Source organism: Columba livia, chromosome 2 (genome assembly GCF_036013475.1).
Source record: "Columba livia isolate bColLiv1 breed racing homer chromosome 2, bColLiv1.pat.W.v2, whole genome shotgun sequence".
Taxonomy (NCBI): domain Eukaryota; kingdom Metazoa; phylum Chordata; class Aves; order Columbiformes; family Columbidae; genus Columba; species Columba livia.
Window position 1 is genome coordinate 7885515 of NC_088603.1, and position 19226 is coordinate 7904740.

At 43.8% G+C, this 19226-nt stretch overlaps 1 protein-coding gene across 17 annotated transcripts in view; it reads right to left on the reverse strand.

Moving 5' to 3' along the window:
- The window catches only part of KMT2C (lysine methyltransferase 2C), a 204705-nt gene that overhangs the window by 5417 nt on the left and 180062 nt on the right, over positions 1-19226 (reverse strand). For 12 of the 17 annotated variants that reach the window (XM_065050408.1, XM_065050407.1, XM_065050411.1 and 9 more), the window contains 15 exons: positions 18992-19070; positions 18811-18874; positions 16706-16938; positions 12040-13716; positions 10361-10573; positions 9911-10075; positions 8443-8584; positions 7282-7429; positions 6679-6857; positions 6430-6584; positions 5996-6245; positions 5254-5393; positions 4249-4353; positions 1822-2944; positions 4-140 (listed from right to left, as the gene is read on the reverse strand). In XM_065050408.1, the coding sequence (XP_064906480.1) occupies positions 4-140; positions 1822-2944; positions 4249-4353; positions 5254-5393; positions 5996-6245; positions 6430-6584; positions 6679-6857; positions 7282-7429; positions 8443-8584; positions 9911-10075; positions 10361-10573; positions 12040-13716; positions 16706-16938; positions 18811-18874; positions 18992-19070 (4810 nt within the window). The remainder of the gene's footprint in view (positions 1-3; positions 141-1821; positions 2945-4248; positions 4354-5253; positions 5394-5995; positions 6246-6429; positions 6585-6678; positions 6858-7281; positions 7430-8442; positions 8585-9910; positions 10076-10360; positions 10574-12039; positions 13717-16705; positions 16939-18810; positions 18875-18991; positions 19071-19226) is intronic. The other 5 variants (XM_065050414.1, XM_065050402.1, XM_065050398.1 and 2 more) reach the window with 3 other exon arrangements.

Sequence of the window (19226 nt, forward strand, 5' to 3'; positions counted from 1 at the left end):
CACCGATTCTGCAATCCTGGCCACGGCAGAGACCGTCAAACCAAAGAGGTCTTCACCCTTCAAATAGCTGGGAAACAGCTGGAGCATTTCCGATTCTTTTCTAACAGAAGCAACGGGCTCCAGGATCTTATCCCACACACCTACACGGCCATACGGGCAAGAATTAGTGATCACGAAAATACAGGTGTTAAAATGAATGTCTGAGGGTATCAGGAACCAGAAACCAACACTGGAAAAGCGTTCTGTCCTTGGCTACATATGCAAACAAACTGGTGTTCAAAAAGCGAGGTGGAAAATCATTTGGTGAGTTGCTATTTTTTCCTCAACAAATCCCAAACAAACATGACATTCCTACTGCACCCTTGATTCTGGGGAAGAAACCTTTTGGTGTTGGCATTATGGAAATTTATAGTCCTCTGACAACAATAACGTGGACGGAACCTCCTGAGAGAAACTGCACAAAAAATTTGCTGAAAATAAACGACCTGTTGTGTTTCCACTGATGGATCACACTCCGCTCTCAGGTGTACGGGGTGATTCCCCGGCAGTGGTTTGACGGGGCAGAGCAGGACCGAGCGTGTCCGCAGCACCAAGGGGTGAAGACCCAGAGCCTCACGGGCCCCATGGACATTCACCCGCCATGGTCCTCAGGAGGTTCCACAAGGTCCTGCACCTGGGCCAGGGCAACCCCTGCTATCCATAGACTGGGGGATGAAGGGACTGAGAGCAGCCCTGCGGAGAAGAGCTTGGGGTGCTGGGGATGAAAGACTGGACATGAGCTGGCAACGTGCCCTTGCAGCCCAAAAGGCCAATTGTATCTTGGGCTGCAACACAAGGAGCGTGGGCAGCAGGTCAAGGTGATTCTGGTCTGCTGAGCCCCCCCTGCAGTGCTGGTCCAGCTCTGGTTCCTCAGCACAGGACACACATGGACCTGCTGGAGAGGGGCCAGAGGAGCCACAGGAATGATCCGAGGCTGGAACAGCTCTGCTGGGAGGACAGGCTGAGAGAGTTGGGGTGTTCAGCTGGAGAAGCTCCAGGGAGACCTTAGTGTGGCCTTTCAGTGCTTAAAAGGGGCTGATAAGAAAGATGAGGACAGACTTTTTAGCAGGGCCTGTTGTAATGAGACGAGGGGTGATGGTTTAAACTAAAGGAGGGAGATTCAGGCCAGACATGAGGAAGAAATTTTGTACACTGAGTGTGGTGAAACCCTGGCCCAGGTTGGCCAGAGAGGTGGTGGATGAACCATCCCTGCAGACATCCCAGGCCAGGCTGGACGGGGCTCTGAGCAACCTGAGCTGGTGAAGATGTCCCTGCTCATGGCAGGGGTGGCACTGGGGGAGCTTTGGAGGTCCCTTCCAACCCAAACTGTTCTATGATCCCTCAGAGATGCCCCATTTGTTTATGATCTAATGTATCACCCCTCACCCTGCCAGAGACAATGTTACCTGCTCCCAGAACGTGGTCAACTCAACTGTCTATTGTTTATGACCTTCAGCCCAGCTGATCTGAAGATAATTGAGTGAAGCTATCGTATGGAAACAAAGTCACTGTTCATTAATGGAAACCTACGCTGACATTTCTACTATTTTCATTCATTTCCAATACTCAGGTCTCCCCTGTGAACTTGTAACAAGTCATCTTATTTGCAGCTTATACAATTTCTCCAAGGGTTTCCTCAGTCTTCATAGCATGATATTTAAAAGGGTCCCTGGAAGCTCACTAGAAACATGACATTGAAACAGTGTCTGCAACACAAGTATCAGTAGCAAGAAAACAAACAGCAAACCCACAGAAGTCATGATCTTAGCTCACAAGATTTACCTTTGGGTGTTGTGTCGGTCAGGACCAGATCTTCATGGCCTTGCTCCACAACCTTGATGACAAACAAGGGCAGCCCGTCCTTCTCCTCGATGGAACAGAGATAGCGGCAGCGCCGGTTTGCGTACCTCATGCTCCAGTAGAGCCGGCTGGCCTCGTAGCCCACGGGGAAGAGCGCTTTGGAGGAGTGGAACGCCTGCATCTGCTGCGGCAGCAGCTGCCCCACGGCGTGGAAAATCAGGCTCCCCACACGGAAAGTGTGGTCCCGCTCCCCTCGCTGGACGATGCTGGCGATCTGCCGCACCTCGTCACGCTGGACGTAGACCCTCCTGAAGACCGCGAAGTAACTAAGTTCTTGCTCATGAGTTCCCTTTGGTTTGTGCATGGGGCAAAGCATGGTCTTGTCTTTAAAAAACATGCATTGTGCTTTAATGGCACAGGTAAAGTGATAAATATTGGTGCACCTTAACCTGTGACAACCGCTGGTGGCGCCCATTTTGTGACAAAACATGCATTTCATTTGCAAGCCTCTTCGCAGTGCTAGTTCCACGTTTATTAAGGCACCAGCTTGTGTCTCGTAGACTTCTGTAGACCAAAGGGCACAGTTCAAATGGACCCAAAGGTCTAAATCCAGGTTAAGAAGCCTCGCTGGTCCATCAGTTAATCCATCACCTTCCTCGTGACAGAAGCAACATTTCCTGTAGTCTTTAGGCACAGGATCAGGCTTAAGGGTTGTGCCGAGTTTTTTAAGAAATTCATCTATTTCTTCTTCACCAGGAGGTTTGAATGATCCTTTAGGAATCACGATCTGAATGCTCCACTTTTTCCATTTCATCCCTTTCCATTTCTTGCTCGGAGGCCGACAGTCATCGAGACTGCTGTGTATTGCTTTTAACCTCGGTTTTAGTTTCACCGTTACCTTAAGCTCATCCGGCTTCGCCTCCACCTTGGCCGCTTCGAAGGCGGGAGGGAACATGATGGGGGGTGAGGATGGTGGAGAAACCTTCTCCTGCAGCTGGGGCAGACAGTGGACGTCCAAAGTGGAGATGTTGTTGCTGTACTGGTGAAACGCTTTGGGCGGCCTCTCCTTCATCGGCGACTGCGGCAAAGACGGAACCGATTCCTGCTGAAGCAATAGAAAAGTCTTAAGAAAAGAAATCCCAAATGTGGGGCCCTTGAACAGAGAAGAGGAAGCACCAACGATCCCTTGTCCACCTCTTGAACCAAAATCTGCTCGCTTGCCCCAGACGAGCTTGTTCAGAGATGTAGTTCTTAGGTACTTGTAGAAAGTTTTGTTACAACATGAAATAACCTTAAAATACGGGTCACAGTATTAATCTAAAGAGTAAGAATCTTGTTATTTGGTAGAAGGGAAAGATTTTAAATTTAAGCCACATATTCTTCCCCGAAACAAGTGAGGAAGAAATTCCTGCTGGGCTTCAGATTAGATACAGCTTAAGGAATTAACGATTCAGTCCTAACAAATAAGAGCTATACCTGCAGAGATTTGCTAAAGAACAAGAAGAGAGAACAAGAACAAATGAAGTTTAGATTAAAAAGTGCTTCATGTGGTTTGTATGAGTAATCTTGAAAAAGTAAACTAAAGGATCAAGAGGCTGAATGTGACATTTAATTAACTTAATTACGTACACACTGATGCGCTTGTGCAGAAATGTTACCCTGTTTAGGTACTAGTGAAAATGAGCTATGTGGGACACTAAAATAATGTGGATGTGCACACCTTTATCTTCTCCACCTTTGTTTTTTCAATTTCTTTTGAAAAATATAAGTAGGATGCTTTGAAGGAAGGCTGCAAACTGTACAGTGAATACAGGACCACGAGAGAGCATTGATTAGGTGATACCTGAAGCACATGGCCTGTTCTGTCCAGTGGTTTAGGGGCAAAAAAACCCATCTCATTCTTCCTCATCACTGTCAGTTCACAGGCTCTTTATGAGTGTTTCGCTAATTACAAAAGCAGCTTTGCCCAAATTAAGTAAGGGAATAGGACTGTATTCGTCCAGTTACACCGAACAACTAAAAGTCCTTTTGCAGACTTGCCGTTCAGTTGTTACGGGCACAGTTGTAATTTTTGTTTTTACTGTGTAAGCCAAATCAAAATGCAGGATATAGCCATTAAAGACGGGTGTGTGGTTTTGCACAATGCCCAGAGAAGCTGATGGACTATGTTTTTGAGACTGCACCTTCAAGCCTGTGAGGACAAAAGGTGGCAACTGTTGTGCCACGGGGCCGCCAGGCAGAAAGTTCTGCAAATATGAATTTCACTTCATGCCGCTGGTTCAGAATCTCGACAATGCATTTATAACCCTCTAAAACAAAGTGCAATCTTCCCTCTTGCCCCCTTTCTGTTCTTCAAAAAATAGCTGCAATAATTCTACTCACCAGGGTTTACCAGCGTTTGGTACTTACTTTGTTCTCTGAGTTTTTTGCTTGCACAGCTGCTGAATAAAGAACAAAGCAGTTGTTGCTACAGAATACAATGTCCTTCATTTTATCAGAGCCTTCCTGGGAATCCTGGGAATCAAACAGGGAAGATTATCAGAAGTGCATTTTAATACCATCCCTCACATAATAAGTGTAATGAAACAGTTCTTCCAACCTGGCTATTTGTAGAACATTTTGAAATAATGAGCGATATTGTGATATAAACACTTGATTATTTGACAGATCTAATGCTACCACCACCTACAACCATGTTCTTCAGCGTTTCGTGCCTTTAACAGAAGTTTAACAATCAAACTGAAGCATTCTATACCATGCATGCATCTGCTCCATAGCCACACTTGCAAAGTAAAATCCATGTTCTTTTATCTTTAGATGGCAAAAGAACATCTCGTTTCAGCCTAATCAAAGACAGATCACATTGTTTTATCTACCGATCCATCTGCAAAACACCCCTGGGAATTCAGCGCTTTGCTGACTACATGGACCCTTTACTTTTGTATATAAATTCTGTCTATACAGCTTTGTTGCCTAAATATCTCCATCTCATTGAAAGAGCAATGGTACTTTTTGAATGAATGACAGTTCCCCATGAAAATACAAGAGACCTAAGTCCAACTCCTTCTCAGAAAAGTACAATTATTCTTGCTGTTACAGTATTTCCTGACATGGCAATATGGGGCTGCCTTGCCAATAAGCTCTTTGCGAATAAAGGTCCCTGAAGTGGTCATGGAAAGAGGTTAGGAGCAGAATTTAGGAAGCTGCCATGTATGGGACCTGCTTTATGAGATTTACTGAAATTCATATTATATAAGTAGCAACTTTGACATTTCTTATTTGTACAACAAATGTGCCCGAATGTCCCACTCTGAATTAGTCCACACACAGAAGGGAGAGCACAGTTATTTGTCTTTGTCGCTTGGTTTGCTCGTTCAGCATCACATGCAAGAAACGCCACATCCCCGGCCGCACCTGTTTCAGGAAAGGAAGGTCCTTCAAGGATTTCCGCACCCCGCTGCCGAGAACCACCACTTTGCAATGGGAGCACCAGCGAGGTCTCAAAGCTGAGCCTTCTGCTATATTCTGACCATGATCCTTGTAGCCAGCTATACCTAGAAAATCCATACGTCTGTTAGAAGCTGCATCAGATCGAACCCAGTTGCTGAGATGTCACGGTGTTCTCCTGGGTAGGGCGTGGAAGGCAAGCTTTAAACTCATGGGGAAATGGTTTAAACTAGACCAAAACCAACTGTGTGAACGAAGCAAAAATACATTTTTGTTTAAGATATTCATAACTAAACCAACATAGGAATATATGCTTAAACAACTAGTCAACTTTTCCAGCACAGGAACAATCTTTGTGAATGATGGATTTAAAATCAGACCAAAAAACCCCTGATGATGCTGGGAACCACTGGAAGAAATACCTCTCTGACAGTGATGTAGATAACACAATGGAAACCAGAGGTGGATCAGACCTATGAAGTCATGGTTAAGATCAGGAGCAGGTGCACATGCACTGATCACTTAAGTATTATTTAAAACAAGAATCAATTATTAAATTCTAGAGAGTGAATTTATAAGGCTCAAATGCATTAATACAGACTCAAGTTAAAATTTTGGTACTGAAAACTGAAAAGAATCGGTGTCTACTCATAGAACCATAGAACATTTTGGTTGGAAGAGACGCTGAGGATCACTGAGTCACACTCACCGTTGCTGTTTGCGGGGAACGGCACATTCGGCTGCTTCAGCCCGTAGGACCCGATGCGGGCAGGTCCCCCGGGCGCTGCCGCGGGGCCCTGGAGCAGCAGGCGCTGCCTGTACTCCAGAGACGGGGTCACCCTGTGAGTGCTGGCGCTGCCCACGGAGGACGGGACGTCCGGAGCGTTACTGACCTCGTAACTGTTGGGAATTCTGACGTGGAGCAGGTTGGAGAACGCCGCTACAACGCCACTAATGTTCTAAGGACAAGAATAAAAACATAACTTTGTTTTCATCAGGCAGTTAAGACAGCACTAATGTAAATTATCAGACTGAGACAGCTGCTTTATGGTACTATGCTATAAGCCCTTCAGATTCACTATATATAAAATACATTAAATGTTGTTGTACTGCAGATATGTAATACAAACTTATTTATTTTACCTCAGCAGCTGTGGGATGTAAAGTAATTGCTACAGATATAAGGCCAGATTTAGGACCATTCTGGGATGGTCCAAGCTGAGAGGCAAAGAAGCCAGAACCAGGTAACGCTCCTGAACCGGGTTCTGATTTTATGTAATCCCTTTTGGCTTCTGAACCTGAAAATTAAACAAAATACACCAGGTTAATCCTACAGACATGTGAATGCAAAAAAAGCCCAGCCTAGTTCTGTTTGCTCTGCTGCAGTCTCACCTTTCCCAGTACTGCTGGGCAGGATGGGAATGATGGGAGACGGGACGGGTTCTGGGTTCTCCTCCTTCACCACCGACAGGTCGGGATACCTACTGATCTCCATTCCCACCACGCTTTCAGGAGAGGAAGAAGGAACAAAGCTGTCAGGAGTGTCCCTGTCCTCACAGTGATCTTGAACCCTGGAACAAAACCCAAAATAGACCATTTGGAAATGTTCTATAAATCTTGAAGAAGCCAAAGTTATAAATCACAACAGGGAGCTACAATGAACTTGCTTCTCGTGACTAGTCATGGAACACAATGATGGGGTAGGTCATTACTTCTGGGTACCTCACACCCCATTGCACATGGTGGTTTCTTGGGAAAGACGTATAAAGAGAAGCATTCTTAACCATTTAACAGAATGTAGAGTCCAGCAATGGCAGAAGTCACCCATTTCTCTATGCTGCTCTTAACACGTGGTTAACCAGGACAAATGACCCCATTACCTTCTCTGTACTGTGACAGTTTCTTTGTCTCCTCCCACCTCCACAGCCTCATCTCTACTAAAACATCATAGAATCTGCCCCAAATACGGTTTTGAAGATGTCAGGGAAAACCCACCTTAACTCCTCCTGGTTGTTGTGAGGTGGTGTTGGAAGCGAAGCAGGAACATCCACAGTTTTAGGGCCCTGAGCCATCGCTCTTGCTAATAAATCATCTTGTGGTCTGAAAGGCAACTGGAACTGCTTTGGTCCCAGAGCTTTGGTAACTAAAACCAGAAACAGCACAATGAGACATCTGCACAGCTCTCCATTGAGATATATAGTGTATATCGGGGTATCGGTGGCTCCCTGATACAACCCAGGTGTTAGAGCAGATGGTAACACCACTCCCATCCACTTGGAGTTCAAACATTTTTGACCATTTGTGATTAATCTCCATATTTACAAAGAACTGCAAATTTTGAGCAAAAAGGGCTTGAAGGGCTCTGGAGTGTGCCTTCTGACAGTACCAGAGGATTGTTGTTTTACTTAAAAAATAAATCAAAAACTTTGTTACAAAAATGGAAAAGGGGCAGGAAAAGAGGATTTTAGTCACTGAACTCTTATGAAGAGGCAGTATAAAGTTTTACTGAATAGAAAGCAATTTTAATTGACCAAATTACAAGTATCAAAAACCTCATGCTGATTACATACAGAGCCTGCTCAGGGTACATTTTGGGTAGTCCGCTTTTGAGCTCACTCAACCAACTGGTCATTTTACTGGACATAAAAATCTGACTTCAAGGTTTTCTTTTTAATTTCTTAAGGGTGCTTCTAGCTCTCAAGATGCTTTCAAAAGGGCATGGGGCAGAGGCTATCATTTGACATTTCTCTTTAGTGACCGATGACAGAACCCAGGGAATGGCAGGAAGATGTGCCAGGGGAGGTTTAGGTTGGACATCAGGGAAAGGTTCTTCACCCAGAGGGTGCTGGACACTGGAACAGGCTCCCCAGGGAGGTGTCACGGCCCCAAGCCTGACAGTGTTCAAGAAGAGACTGGACAACACCCTCAGACACACGGTGTGAACTGTGGGGTTGTCCTGTGCAGGGACAGGAGTTGGACTCGATGATCCTTGTGGGTCCCTTCCCACTCAGGACATTCTATGATATTATACCAGTGTAAAACAAAGCTGGATATTAATGATTACAGCCTTAAGGAGTCTGGCATCCCAGTTATCTATTTCACAATTTGCTACAAGCATGGCTCATTTATTACAGAAACAATACACATTAGTCTTACCGTCGTGACCTCCCAACATCCCAGCCTTGCCAGCCAGCTCCTCGGTGGTTGCAAAGCCATTTACCAACTTCTGGCACGGCACCGGGGGCGGTGTGGGAGGAAGAGAAGCCGGGGGTGTTGGGGGATTGCTCAGATTGTTCTGCTGCATGAGAGTAAAGAACTGTAAATCAGCTGTGGAAGACAAGGTGAAAACTCGCCTTCTAATACTAGATAATATAACCCACTCAAATACTTTAACACCTAGAGGCAGCACTGATAAGCAGCGATAATTAATTGTCAAGTATGTGACCCAGTACATAAAAGTAGCTACTATAAAAGACACAACACTTTGCTTTTCTTGTACCAGTGATATTAACAGAGAAATAGTTTACACAATGAGTATGTATTACTGAAAGAAGATGTATCTAAATTATTTACAGAAAAGCACAGAGAATATTTTTAGGAAAAGTTTGCGAGCCCGAACAAGTTCCTACAGTTTAAGCAAAGGCCTGAACTTAAGATTGGGATCGCTATTCTGCACTGACTCTCCATCAGCACAAACAAGTCAGCTTGCCCGATTTTCACTAAAAGAGAAGCTAATTCACATTTAGCTCAGGACGAGCTTTCACGGAAGCAGTTACCATATTCCAGGCTCCTTCTCACCGGCTTACTTAACTGCTCATATTTTAAATGAAAATTAAAGGAGAACTTCAGTATCTGTTCTTGTTGCAGTCATGCCTATGAAACTAATACTTATTATTCACTTTTGACCACAGCAGCTATTTCTGCTGGGACACATTCTCAGCTTACATGCCGTGTAAGGCTGGAGTAACCACCACTGGTTTTAAAGAAGTTACTGAAGTTTTTATATAGGCTGTTTCAAAAAGATGGACCCAGTTTCAAAGCAGAGTGATTTCAAATTGGGTCCATCTTTCTGAAACGCCCTGTGTTAGGGCAGCCAAGCAGCAGATTTGATTCTGTCTGTTTGCTATCTTGCTGCTCTGCCAATATTGCAGCTTTCATCTCAGAGACTGAGTTTTAAATTCTGGGCGTTATTAGCTCGTCAACAGTCTATTTTGTTCAGAGTTCTCAGGTTCTTTGTTAGGGCCTAGTGGACAAATGAGGAAAGTCTTTTTCCCATTTAAATCGCATTAAGAAAAGCTTTAATGCTTTCAGTGATTGTGAACTACTGCAAACCCAGCCTTTTCTGCTTCATAAAACTGTAATTACAATTTTCACCATTTAGCACCCATTTGTAAAAGCAATACTTGTAGCTTTTAATTAGTTTACAACACAGTTCCCAGAACTGATTTCCACTTTCAGTGTAAAACAATGGTGGCTGTTTCAGCACTGCACCACCTAGCTAGTCTATCAACAGAAAGCTATTTTCTGCTGCCTTCATAAGAAGCAGGAACTCTACCCAACTAGTAGTAATAAATGTCATGAACCTTTTTTCCCTACACAATGGAAATCCAGAGTTAAGCCGCACCTTGTAAATGAGCTGGGAGTAGTAATCTGAAGCCCCATCAAGAGTAGCACTGCCAAAGCTTCCTACAAGCCGATTGCCACCATTGAGCTGGCCGCTGCCATAGGGGAGAAAGTGTGCAAAGCTCACTCCAATTATTGGCTCCATCAAAGGCAGAAGAGAAAGTTGCTGTATTGAAAGAAAATAAAAAGTTAGAAATTAATATAACTATGACATAGAAACATTGAAAATCTCCATACATCAGCCGAGGTGCCAGGAACCATGTAGCTCTGAGACTGCCCAACACCATGTCAGCACATCTTCCACATGGAAATAACCCCAAAACTTGGAATGTCCTGGTTGTGTGAAAGTTTGCATTTTCTCCACTCAAAAATTCAGCTTAATGACCAACTCCATTTCCATCAGGAGCAGCCCGCTCTTCCAAGTGTTTTCGTGCAGCACCTGCGCTCCTACCTGTTTTAACTGGATGAATGTATCAGCGTTCGGGTAAATAGCTTGTTTCTCCTCTTCCTCTTTTTTCCTTTTCTTGGAGCGAGGCGCTGCCTTCTCTCCCGTCCTCTGAGCGCGCTTGTTTCTCTGTTTCTTGGTTTCAGGTCCTCCATCTGTTCTCTGCAGCTGGCTGTTACTGCACCCAAACGCACCTTGCATCTGGTTTCCTGCAGTTTGCTGGTCAAAGAATGGGAAGTGAAGCAGAATTTTTGACATTTTAATACACGGTTCATTCAAATTTACTGCACGATCATCTAAAAGAACACACACGCTATAATAAATCTCATTGATAACCAACTGTATTTTACGGTTTGCTTCCTTTGCTGTCTCACTGGCAACTGTAACTGTCCCCGCACACAGAATTATGATTTATCGTTAACACCAATGACATCTGAAAACGTCATTAAAAACTCACACACCAGAAAGATTTTCTTTTGAATACTCGCCAAAGTAAAGTTACATGTGCACGCAACCGCAGAGATTTTCACGTGGCCATAATGAAAGGCAGACATGGGGACGGATAAAAGCTGTGTAAGTTAATACGATACAAATGTATTTTGAGGTCAGAAACAAAAACAGCATAGTGAAACAATTCTGGTTTGTAACACTTGCCTAAATATGTACAGTATGAATTTGCAAAACCATATAGGTGTGGAAAAGCAATCAGAATGGGACTTGGTAATGCAGCAGATGGTGGTGAGCCAAAAGAAAGTCCCAGTTCTTTTTGTCAGTTATTATTTTAAACAGCTTTCCATGACCCCCACAAGTGCTCTCACATATTCCTGTTTTAACTGTGAATCTTTAACACCTACATTACCTGCTGCTCACAATTACCTTTATTTTTATTAGTCTTTATTTATTTGGAATGTGCTTAAATTTTGTTTCGGGTATTTAGGCAGTCAAAACCAAAACTGAGTAGAGATTAAGGATTAAAATAAAACGACCAGCAAACCTAAGTGTAAAGTGTATCCTACCTGCACAGAAAGCAATTTCCTTTAGCTCTGTTTTTAAGAACTTTATAAATTGTTAAATCACATAATGCCATTAATATAAAGAATTAATGCTCCCTTCCATTAAAGTAAAATTAATTAGAAAAATATTCTGTAACACAGAAATCCAGCAATTTTAGGAGATGTAACGATTTCATGCTTTTGATAAAAATCCGAGAGCATAGTCTCTACTAACATTAGAGACAGTATGTGATTTTCACAGGCTAAAAATGGGCATGGACTTGGTTCATTCACAGAAGACTCCAGACCGTGCAGCTGAAGGGGTGTGAGACCCAGAAAAACCAGCATACAGATATACCATATACTGTACAGAAACATCCTAATAGGTAACTAAAATCTTGCCTTAACCTTGGTAAACGTTAGGAAGTGGCATTTTTAAAGATGTCAATCTAGGGAAAATATAATTCCATTTTAATAATTTCTGAATACACTGATCTACGTAGTCATATTCAAACTTGTTTTGTAACACACATGATTTACTCATGGAGAAAAGACAGGAAGGGAGGTAAAAGTTGCTCTGAGCTGCTTATTCCACCCTTGTGCAGGTAGGTTATCTCCCCATTTATTCCCCAACACCCGCTGTGAAAGCACAAACCAGCTTTTCCTTGTATAACAAACCCAGCCCAGGCTCACCATTCCCTCAGCTGGATTCTGCTTCTCTGTTAGCTTTGGATCCCCAGAAGCCTCCTCTTCTGTTCGGCCGCTGTTCTCCGATTTCTGATTTAGAAGAGATGAGGACTTCTTATTTTTAAGCAAGTGTTTCAGCAATTCGTTCCCCGACTCCCCTTTCGCTGCTGGGACGCTGGCTGGTTGTGCCGGACTCGGAGCTGAAGAGGCAGGTTGTGACGCGACCTTCTCTTCTTCCACCTTAATACCGGCTGGATTTTCTGGTTTAGGCTCAGCTTGATCCGAGCATTGATCAGCTTCCGCCTTTTCTAGTTTAACTTCCTGAATGCTGGTGGGTGTATCTGGCGCAGCCTTTTCAGTCTCTGGATTTAGGCTGGGCTGTTTCTGGGGCTGGCAGTCCAGCTCGGGAGAGCTCTGGCTCTCTCCTGCATTGGAGGTTGATGGGCCCGTTATCTCCGCTGACTCTTGCTCATCTTGATGACGGGAAAGTTCATTGGGGGTGTTAACTGTGGGGGTGGAGGTAGAATCAGAAACGGTTGGAGTCGATGGCGCAGTTATATCTGAATGCGGAGTTGACGGGGCTTTTATTGACTCGGCATCATCGTCCTTTTTCTTTTTCCGTGTCCTTTTCTTTTTTCCTTTCTCCTCCGGGATGATGTCAGAATACAGCTGGATGAGAGACTGGCTGGACCCAGGGAAGTTCGCTGCCTGGGGCGCACCAGTGTCCGAACCACACGGGGCAGCGCTGCCAAGCACTGCGGGGGAAGGTACAGCCGAAGCAAACGGAGACCTGACTTGGTTCTGCGTGAAGGTGGCCCCAGGGAGATTCCCATGAGTTTGTTTCACGTTGTGGAAATTAGGGGCTCCACCTGGAACAGCAGATCCATCGGGTCCAAAAGCTGTAGGTCCCACTGGCCTTCGCTCACCGCTTTGCATAAAATTCGTGGCGGGAGGCGAGGTCACAGGACCTTGCTGCAGGATCTGCCCCATCTGCTGCTGTTGGTGCTGTGGAGACTGCTGAAGAGGTCGGGGGGCTGGTATGAAATCACAAGGTAGATCGGAATTAAAGAAAGGTATCTGAGATAAGGGCGGTTTGTTATTTAATTCAGAGCCCATCATACCGTGCTGCTCCAGTTCCATTCTCTGCTGCAAAGCCCTCTGTCGATCCACCTCCTGCATGAGCTGAATGCGTTGCCGTTCCTGTTGCTCTCGTAAACGCTCCTTTCTTTCCCGCTCCTGAAAACTTTCACTAAAAGGGTTATTGTCCTCAAACTCCACCCTCGGTGGTGGCCCTGACTGTGCAGTTGCGTTTGGAGCAGGCACAGGGGCTGGTGTACCCGGAGTAATTGGCAACGGCGTCATTGGAGGCTGCATCCTTGCTGGGTTAATGGAAATATGACTCGCAGGGGCATTTCCAGGTTGCCACCCAGGTAAGTTTGGCATCCTGGTTGGGTTGGATTGCCCGGGGATCACCACTGCGTGTTGCTGATGCTGGAGCTGTTGTGCCACCATGGGGAAGCTTTGCTGATTCATTGCTGGTGTCGTTCCTCCTGGAACCATTGGCGGTGGAGCCTGGACACCGGGCATCATCGCGTGGGGGGCCATCCCGCACTGCTGCTGCTGCTGCTGCTTGATGCGATATTCCTCAATTAGTTCCGCATGCTCTTTCTGCTGCTTTCGAATCTAGAAATTAAAAAAGTCATTATTCATCTCTGACATGTACTGACTACGTAAGCGGCATAAAACGTGTAACTCACCATTACCATTTCAGTAGACAATGACCTGCAGGCAAAACCAGCACTTCTGCACAGCCTTAATTTTGCTCCCATTTTGAGGCTAAATGTTGTTATTCAATTAGAAATATTCTCCATCCCAAAATTTCAGAAAAAATAACAGCGCCTCCAAGTGCAATTTATGTACCAAGACTACACTGTGCTACAGAATACACAAACCTAAACCAAAAATGGTCCTTGTCTTACAGATCTTATCAACCATGCATGGTCCTTGTCCTACAGATCTTACCAACCACGCACGGCAAAACAGTTGGGAACAGACAGGAGAAAGGAAGCAGTGAGGTGGATGAACTTCAGAGATAAGCAAAGATTTTTAAACTACATAATTGAAAAGTTCGTGGCAAAACAGTGAGGTACATTCCCATTTACTCACAGGCAGATGCTCAAACATCACACGCAGCAGCTGAAAATGGCTTGAAAATTTAAAATTTTAGGATGAAAATAAACTCAAGTTGGACATTAAATGTTAAGCTTGGTAGTTTATTTTTAAGGCAAGCAGGAGAAGCCAATGGGAAGATACAACAGTGTCAACCAGAAAAGAAACACAACAGATACCAGCTATACCACTCTGAAAAAATAAAAGGCTTCGTAATCCACTGATTAATAACACATATGTTACAGAAAATCTCCCTCTCACTTCTGTTCATTAGATTGTGACTTTCACTACTTCTCGTTGCTGTTTGTATGATAGAAAAAGTCCATACCATAATTAAAAATGTTTGATACACTCTCATTTATCAGAGGCAAGGGACAAGCCAGAAAGCTCAGGACAACGGAGATACTGCAGGAGAAACTCCAGAACACAGGACCAGAAGGCTACTGACGTGGTAATCTCCAGACCAAGATAAATTATAAGCTCTGGCTTGGTACTGACACCATCAGGGTCACTGCGTAAAGCCACCGACGGGATGGATCTGCACGGCCCAGTCCAGCGCTCTGGACTTATTGGTGGTGCAGAGCATGAAACTCCTGTTGGCTCCGCACGCCTGGACAAAGAGGTGCCTAAACCACCGTGTCCTCCCAGCATCTGCAGGGGCCCATCAGCCACGGGGCTGTACCTGGAATGAGCTGAGATCGGAGAGGACCCAATGACACCCTGCGCAGATTGACATGGTGATGTTAACAGTGTTGGGGAGAACTATGAGCAGAGCTGATGAGCGCGGGCTCCGCGCCACCCGCAGCAGTTGAAGTGTCCCGGCCGCAGGGACAACGTGGCTGTGTCCGCACGGCTCAGCACCTGCCACCCAAACCCACGCTGCACATCAGCTCCGGGATCTTAGAGCCCTTCTATATATACATAAAGACTTGGCCTTATTCAAAAACTAACAGAAGCTTGATTACAGAAGAATTACTTGATCTGATTTGAAAGAGAGTGAATTGCTTCAAATAGAAGGTCCTTAAAAATATACTTCAAGAAAACCCTATTTAAGCTCTCACTAGGTGTGTAACAAAGTGCTGATTAGCATGTGGACGACTGGTCTAAATCAGTAACTGGAGGGGAATGAATGGCATTTACCAGCAGCATATGAAAGTTAAGTTTAAAAATGAGAAATAAAAGAACCTTAATTCTGGGGCACTAAGTGAATCTGCCAGCAACGTCACGATTAGCAGCTATTACTTCAGTGTAACTCCCCTGTAAGACTAGATTGACGTATGTATAAGACCGCTTAAAGTGATTTCTTTTGTACTTTTTCTACTTATGATTCATTAAAAAAAAGAAAGAGGAAGAAATGATGTGGACAGAATTTATCTGCTCTATCCCCCTTCCACATAGTGGAGACAAGCCAACTAATATTCTACCCAGTGCATACCCAGTCTTGAAGCAACACAGGAGCAAGAACTTGAGGGTCAGATATCACTAAGGACTTCATTTGAAGTCATCTACTCCCAGTTTTTCCCCTCATAATTATAAAGGATCATTCTAAAGTATTTTCATGTTCAGCATGTCTGACTACGAAAAGATTTTCCACCCAAACTGTAAGAAACATCACGCCAGATAATTTATAAATGATGTCTTGAAGAACACAGCATTCAGTACTGTTGGCCAAACCATAGATTCATCAAAGCTATCACAGGTCTAACTTTAATCTCACTTAGTATAATCACTGTTACATGATGAAGCAACTGAAATTCCCATTGAATATAAAGAAAGAAAAAAAAAACCACAAAACAACCCAGTTAAAGTGGTTACACGTTGGAACTGGAGCCCAGAGAGCCTGGAAAATCTACCCTTGGAGACTTAGAAAACTTGACTGATAAGGTAACATGAGGTCAATTCTGCTTTCATCAGGAGACCAGACAATCTCCAGATATCCCTTTGACCTGTAATATTCTATAATACGATAACAGATAACACACTGATGATCAGAGTCTAGGAACCAGACAGATCATAAAACTACACTAACATTAAAGATGTAATGAAAAGAGCTTTTCAAACAATAACATTTAACTGGTGTATAACCAAGAGGTTCTGATCACATAAGGACACCTGAAAAAGCCCGAGCTATGAGGTTCATTCAAGCCTGAAACACAGAGCCCTACACTCCCAGAATTTCCTCCTCCGCAGCCCGAATCATTCATTTGTGCTTTTCATGGTGCCAGGAACTCGGATGCAAATGGTTTTGCTAAGCAACCTTTCCTCTTCCCAAAGCACAGCTTTTTGTCCTACCTCGTGCTGTAGCACATTCTCCTACAACTCGTGTCCCCAGCAATTCAGGGTAATGCTGTTACACACAAAATATGACAGGGAGTGACTCCCTTTAAACAAGTTCCACTGTATTTAAGCATTTCAGCTCATCTTTTAGGAGATTTAAAGCAGTGAGTCATACCAGTATGACAGCTTAGTATTAAGGTGATCGGTTTTGATTCCAGATGATTACCTGTTCCAGCTGTTTTTGGACCATACTTTGCTGCTCAGTAACATGTTTAAGCTGTTCTGCATCTTCTTCTGGGAACTCGCGGCCAGCTTTCTTGGCTGTTCGCTGCTTTGCTGAGAGTGCCTTTTTCGATTTTCTGTGTGCTCCAATTTGCTCCTCCAGGTACTTCTGTTGCATTTGAAGAAGCTGTTGTGTATCTTGCAGCCATTCCTCGTATTGCTTTCGTTGAGAATCATCTAAAGAGAAGTGATATAAAATATGATCTCATCCTGGGGGTGAGTTCTCAACCCTACTTTTTAGGGACAAAGTTTATCAGGTTCTCCCCTTGTTTTATGAAACTGTTGACTAGGTTCAGCCAAATGAGACTGAGGAGTTGAGCCCTCAAGACATACTAAGCTCTTGGAGTGATTTGAGTAAAGCAGAGATCCAAATTACTGCCTTTATTGAGAGAAAGCAGTTTCAACTTAGTCCCTTACTTTCAAGAGACACCAGCTCACTGTCTAAGCAGTAAATGTGCGCTTGCTGACTTTGGAAGCAGCTACAGAACCTGGTGGTCCCTGCCCTGCCATGGAAGACAGGACGTGGCAAGACTCTGAAAGCGCCCAGGTAGAGGTAAAGAGATTAGGGAGTGAGGACACAAATTTACAGGAAACACGGCCTCATTAATTCTAGTGTCTGCAGAAGAGTTTTATACATAAAAATCTATTTTTATTACTACTTCACAGAAAAAAAATCTTCAACATCCATCAAATATTCATGAAATGAAAGAAAGATATTGCCGCCTTTGTAAAAATAACCTTCTCTCAGTCTTCCGCACCGGTGCCTTTTGCTCCCCGCAAACAAACGTTCTCTCATTTAGGTTGTAACTGGGCCATTACTCTTTAAAAATGAGCAATGCTCATCTGCTATGAGCTCTCAGATGTTTTTCTCAAGGCAAAACAATCCTGTCTGGTAACATTTGATCCGCAATACGCCCAGAAGTCAAGGGAGAAGGTTTGGTGACCGTATCTTGTGTCATGATCGCATCACGGCAGCGAGCTGGGTTGCCAGGAATACAGTGTGGATTTTCCTTGTAGAGATAGCTTGTTTAATAAAGATACCTACACAACAGGGTGATTTCAATATAACCATGTGCTCCAGTCCCCACCACCATCTACTTTAACAGCCACTGTGGTAGGAACAGCCATCGACTCCAGCAGCTCAACAAAATCAATTCAGAGCCAGCTGCAGTCTCGAGGGGCGCCCATTCTTTCAACAATAAATTCTGCAAAACTAATCACCTAAAGGGACAATTGAGTGGAAATGATGGAGAACAACTGCAGATGGGAGCAACGTGAAAGTGCAAATGAGAGTACTGAAATATTAACAAGTTCCAGGTAAGAGTAACTACTGTTGAAATGAGGAACCGATTTTCTCAAGTGTGGTGAACCGTCATCCCCCCCAATCAGAGCGAAGCCACCGCTGAGTGCCACAGCTAATTTCACCAATAATTAATACAGAGAACACTACTAAAGCTTCTCATGGCATATTTAGCACTGCTATTTTAGTTACTGGAAAAGGCAAAGGTCTTCTGTACTTTATTTATAAATATCAAGTAAAGTCTTTGCAGTGAAAGAAGCACTTTTTTACACATGGTCCTCCTCTCCCAACATAGGCTCAGTTTTAATTTCTGATAATAAATCTCCTTCTCATCATAAAGACTAGGACTTATAATTGATCTAGGGCAAGCAGAAATAAGGAATGCAAAATACTGTGTATTTCTACTTTCAAAGATTGTGTTTCTTGGCCAGTCTTGCTTAACTAATGCCCGGTAAGTCTGTCAGTCAATAGACTACTATACTCACACAAACCAACTAATGATAATTTCCTGTTTATTCTGTTTCTGTCTTTCCTCGTGGTGTTTTTTTTTGGGATAGCTTTCTAGAAAAAATGTTAGTATCTTTTACTATGTTCCACTTTCTTAATTGGTACCGTAATGATGAAATGACACAATTTTAAAGAGATTTTTTTTTTTGAGACATGAGCTATTTATGGTCATTTTATTTAAAAAAACAACAAAACTACAGAAAGAAACATAACATGAAATAAATTGTTCAAGCTGTACTTACTGACAAAACCAGGACCGAAATTTGGAGGGTTAGGCCTAGACATCTGAGGTGTCAAACTTCCGTCCTAGAAATTTCAGGAAAGCATGCAGACAAGGAAATTAAATCATGATTCAATTTAACCCCCCCATTAGTTATCATTATGAAGCAATTCTGTTGTAACCCCCCCATCAAGTTGTATTACCTGGGCAATCGCCTGCTGCATGTGATTTTGGCCATCGCTGGTCTGAGCCCCTGGCACTGGCTGACCCATAAAGGGAAACCTATCGATACATAAACAGAAAGTGAAAATATCATTTGAAAAGCTGGTGGGTATTTTAGGGGAGAGACAACCTCGTGTTTCACTGAGCTTAAACAAAGCGTCTAGATATTTTACAGACATCTACCTGAACTTCTGTACCAAACTTTTTCAACATCTG